Source organism: Pinus tabuliformis, chromosome X (genome assembly GCF_031772625.1).
Source record: "Pinus tabuliformis cultivar Carrire ecotype Pingquan chromosome X, CPIR1, whole genome shotgun sequence".
Lineage (NCBI taxonomy): Eukaryota > Viridiplantae > Streptophyta > Pinopsida > Pinales > Pinaceae > Pinus > Pinus tabuliformis.
The window spans coordinates 679289422-679294546 of NC_142308.1; the positions used below are offsets into that span (position 1 = coordinate 679289422).

At 35.9% G+C, this 5125-nt stretch overlaps 1 protein-coding gene across 1 annotated transcript; it reads right to left on the bottom strand.

The window, feature by feature from the left end:
* Nucleotides 1–414: 414 nt before the first annotated feature.
* Nucleotides 415–3553, bottom strand: LOC149141803 (microtubule-associated protein RP/EB family member 1A-like). The gene is made up of 6 exons (XM_089446917.1): nt 3286–3553; nt 3008–3163; nt 2804–2910; nt 1968–2232; nt 1769–1882; nt 415–1268 (listed from the first exon to the last, which is right to left on the bottom strand). The coding sequence occupies exons 1-6, from the start codon at nt 3394–3396 to the stop codon at nt 1035–1037; spliced, it is 987 nt and encodes a 328-aa protein (XP_089303043.1). The 5' UTR covers nt 3397–3553; the 3' UTR covers nt 415–1034.
* Between the last annotated feature and the right edge of the window lie 1572 nt (nt 3554–5125).

Genomic DNA, 5125 nt, shown 5'->3' on the forward strand with positions numbered 1-5125 from the left:
GGTTTGATATCTGGTTCTCACTTATGTTTGGAAAACCAATTTGCACTATGATTCCCATGTTATAAAATCGATGATTCCAACAGCCAATCTATACCGGTGACTGTTAAGTATTCTCAGACATCTAATTTTGGAATATGCCAGAGATGTCTCAAACTCAAAAAAAAATATCAAAGTAAAGTTTTGTTAACTGGGTTTAGCTCTGGCTGTTGAGAGAAATATTGTTATCTTTTCCACTCAGGTTCAATTCTTACATGTGACATAGTGAGCTTAGTATTTCTGTAATAGCTTGTCAATTAAATCTTGTTGACTGAGCATTCTCTTAAGAACTGAAACATATATTTCCTCCAATGAAATATGTTTATATTTCTTGCAAAAAAAAATATATATATATATATATTTACAAATTGAAACAAATAAGGAGGAATAACAATCTATATATATTGAGTATTCTTCCTATCTGCATAATTGATTGAAACGATACAAAGTTCAAACGAGCTATACATGAAAGAAGAAACAAAAGGCCATGCAGAACCAATCACTAGCATCACTAGCATAAATAATCGGTTCCTAAATCATAAATCAGTTTCTGAACATCAAGTTAAAAATTAGTCTGTATGCCTGACAAGAAAGTACCCTGAGACAATGAGGGCAGCCATGCCCAAAGACATTGTTTTTAACCTACTGCCACAGCAAAACTAATCTTCTTACCAGTAAAAATACAGATACTATACTGGATTAATCAAATTTACTCTAGCTGCGAAAAAATATCATCAGATATTCATGTTTCTTGGAGTAAGACCTTCGAAACATTAGCAGAAAAATCATGCACGGACTGGTAATCCTCCAATCTAGTTTTCACTAGAAGGAAAATTACAGTTCGGTGTTTCTCCAACATCAAAGTCTGCAGAAATCTTGTTGGGAAGGATCCAATGGGTGCAACAAGATGTGCCCCCCATTTGGACCATTGAATTTCACTATCAATAAGATGTAGAACTGCCCAACAATGTCCCGCATGTGAGCCACAGAGTAACATCTTAAAGGTTGTAATCTCGAAGTGGTTCTCTTCGTTGCCTTGGGGAAAGTGTGCCATTTTTTACATCTTCCATTTCAGCTGTCATTACAAATTTTCGCTTCTGAGCCTCCCTCTTGGATATATCATGGGACTTCGACAGGCTCGAGGTTTGCTGGCTTATTGCTTCTTTGGCATCAGCAATTACTGCAGGACAGTCTTCTGTAGCATACAGAATGCTTTGAACTGCAGCAACTACCTGCATAAGAAAGAGATTCAGAAATTTAAGCCCTCCGGCGTTCAACTAAAGAATGCTATTGCAATCCATATTCATGTCTATGTACTAAAGAATGCTATTGCAATCCATATGCATGACTATGTTTTCAGAAAATTAAGCCCTCCGGGGTTCAACTAAAGAATGCTATTGCAATCCATATGCATGTCTATGTAATCCATATGCATGTCTATGTTTGCAGATTTTTATTTTTTATTTTTTTTAAACAGATTGAGTTTTTATTTTTTATTTTTTTTAAACAGATTGAGGATTTCTGGACAATCATTAAGTTTAGAAGATGGGTTACCATTATTACACCAATACAATTATTTCATAAATGTTATAAATGGGTCAGTTATAACATGTTTCTACAGACCTAAACCCCAATCCTAAACCAAGATAGCTGAGAATTCTAATTGTTTAAGCTAAAATCCTTTGAAATCTATTGTAAATATTAATATAAAATGCAAATAGATTATGCTTACGGGCAAATGCTCCACATCTGGATTTTGACATAGTATTTCTATGTCTCTCAACTTTGCAAAGTAGAAGTCCCTTTCCTTCTCCAGGCTATCCACCGACAATCTTAAGCGGGTGATCTGTGAGTAGGACAGCTCATAAGCATTAAGAAGAAAAGAGGTGCTGACAAACACAAAAGAAATATTATAAATATTCCATTCAAACCTGCATGTTGAGTGACTGAATCTGGGCTGAAGCAACAGGTGGAACACTGTCGACCGGGACAGAGCGAGTAGCTGTAGCTGTTGCGGCAGAAGTTTGTACAGAAGCAGTGCTCCCTGCAGTATTGTTTGGGACTACAGATCTTGCCCTTTTATGCCCTGCATTTACAACGGGAGGATCATGTCGCCTGGTAGTGGCAGCCGGAGCTGCTTTCTGGTTCGCTTGCTTTCCCCCTTTACAGCCTTCTCTCCTTTCTAATGCGTTATAACTGAAGAAATCACAAAGAAAGAATGCAAAACCTGCTCAGAAAATTATGAGACGAAGGAAACCAAAAACAAAATTCTTGGGTAGTTGGGTTTAGAGGTTCTGAACCAGTGGACTTTCACTACTTGACCACACATCTAAATCCAATCCCATCTCACCACAATTCCTGCGATGCCAAACTAGACCCACCTGAAGGTGCACAGATTTCCTCAATACTCACTACTATAACCACATGAATCCACCATAGATGCCCAACAGATCGCAAGTTCCTTTCAACTAGGTAGCCAAAACTCAAGGAGACCAAACAAAATCCACAATGGTTACCCTGAACCCCAAGAGGTCATGGGTTCAATCCCTTGCAGGGACAGTAGGCCACAAAACCCTTCCAGACTTTCTAAACCCAAAAGGGGCCACAGGGTCAACTCCCATCAAGCCATCATAAACCCTAAAACTTCACTGTAACAGGGCACGGCACAGAAGCCCTTTAACCCGCTAATCAAACGGATGATCTATGTCACAATACGCATTGTTTATTATTATTAAAGCTACAAAATCATAAGGAAAGAACGTAGTACTTGTTCACAATCCCGCCGTTGAACGAATCACAGTATCGTTTCATCCATTGCATGAACTCCAGATTATCAAGAGGTCGCCCTTTGACAAGTTTGTTCACTTCAATATGCTACAACAAAATTTCAAAACCAAAACAAAAACCTACAGTCATCATCCACAATATTCCCAGGAGCAGAACATTCAAGAAAGAAAATTGGCATGCATACCTTTGATATCTTGAGTTTGTTGAAAACATCTTGAAGCACTTTGTAGTTCTGAATCATTTCATACTCACTTTTGGCCTCAAAATTGACCTTATGCATTGGGACTACTCCTGGGTGTGTGGCATCCATTAGTTGGCAGTGTACGGCACCTGATGCAGCCTGGAGGCCACAAAAAAACATATTAAACATGCTTCCTTTTATCATGTATTCTACCATTACAGAAGGCAGTGAAAAACCCAACAACACAAATGAAAGCGAAACAGGGGAATCAGAATGAATACATCTTCAATTTTCTGGAGATGAAGACTGAGGGTGGTGTTGATCCAATGGAGGATTTCATTCCTGCCAACAAAATACGCTGCGTCCATCATTCCAATGTTAGTTGCAGCCATCTTTCCTGCGATCTGTGAATGGAGACTACTGTTACCGCACAATTAGTATTATGAAAGAAATTGATGGGAATTAGTTGATTCAATTGGAGCAACCAAGATCCCACCCAAGATGAAGATGAGCGAGGATGAAAGATGCGACTTTAATTGGGAATTCAAAATAAGTAGCCGTTGGAAATTTCAAACCTGGGTATACTCATACCCGTTTAAATCTTTAGTACCTCATACGCAAGCGAAATACCTGGTCGCACTTTGTTAGCCCATGACCGTAATTATTCTTTGCCCTCTATAAACTACTTAAAGTTGTTGGGGTCCCTACCATACCCTAACAATGGGGAATAATAGATTGTTTTTTATATATTTGTTTGTTGTTAAGATTTCCACAATGGAATTGTATGGTAATCCGTCAACGTTTTGGATTGTAATTCATGAGGACCACATAGTATTTGACTTTAATCACGGCCACCGACCTTGGCACTAGCCCTAGGAGAATAACTTATTATATGCTTAGAAAATATACCTGTTTCACATTACTCACCCCATAGCCTCGCCACATTTAAGAGAGGTTTTTTTTTTTTTAATAAATAATTTTGATCCATTTTACTTATAATTTAATTGAAATTTTAATATATATATATATAAATAAATCAAATCAAATATATATATATATAAATAAATCAAATCAAATTTCAATTGAAAAAGTGATTCTTATTCATATATATATATATATATATATATTTATTTTATTTTATTTTATTACTTCGAAGTGATCAAATTCAATTAATTGATATATAATAATGAAAGGGATGAAAACTAAGAAAAGTGAGTAAGTTCAGATTTGGCTTGAGGAGCAAGGAGAAAAGAGATATAAATATATATATATTAAATTTTTGTTAAAGATTTATAAGGAAGGATGAGAAAAGTAGCTTTTTTTAACAATTCAAGTCTAGAAAAACCATAGATTTGTCAACTATAAGAGAGGGACCAAATTCCTCAAGGTGCAAACATTTCCTCAAATTTTCCACTTCGAAGAAAGTTAGCACCTCAAGGGATTTGTTCCCTCTCGACGCTTATAGAAATTGACTAAGATGGATCTAGGTTAGTTTCAAAATTGAACAATACACCACAATAAACTCATAGATTAAGCAACACTTGAACTATATATCGCTATAGAAGATATATGATGTCAAATGCTCCTCTTAAACCTTCAGTGATTTATGTGTCTCATTTCTCTTCTTGAACAATGGGGTAGAAAGATAAGAGGCCTTAATAGAGTTGGATTTAATGATATGAGATAACATTCTTTGACACTAAGTAAGTTGTCTAATGAAAAGGGAAACATGCATTTGGTCTTCATAATTAATTCATTATCTCAATATGTGATGATCTCTAAAAAACATAAAAAATTGCCACATATGTCATAATAGGTCAAATGAGAGAAAATTAAATATTTTTTTAACATGGGCTCCATGTTACACAACTTATAGATACATTGCTCATGAGGTATGTGATTCAATCTTCATCATTGGTGAGAAAAACCCTTGAACTATACCTAAGACAAAGCAAAGGCTATGAGAGAGTTGTCTCCTAACATAGTTTAAAGTGTTGATAAAATCATTCTCAATCTAGAGATCAACATCAGTAACAATGATGACATTTAGGAGAAAGTGTTTCTCCCTTAACCAAAGTATACCTTGAATATGCTATGAACCCTTCTATATATATGAATATA

Bases quoted from the DNA above. Each gene is read 5' to 3' on its own strand.
- LOC149141803 (XM_089446917.1), bottom strand. From the start codon at position 3,396: ATGGCTGCAACTAACATTGGAATGATGGACGCAGCGTATTTTGTTGGC. The intron at 2,911-3,007 runs GTATGCATGCCA...ATTTTGTTGTAG, and splicing joins ACAAACTCAAGATATCAAAG to CATATTGAAGTGAACAAACT. The intron at 1,269-1,768 runs GTAAGCATAATC...TTTCTTATGCAG, and splicing joins CAGATGTGGAGCATTTGCCC to GTAGTTGCTGCAGTTCAAAG.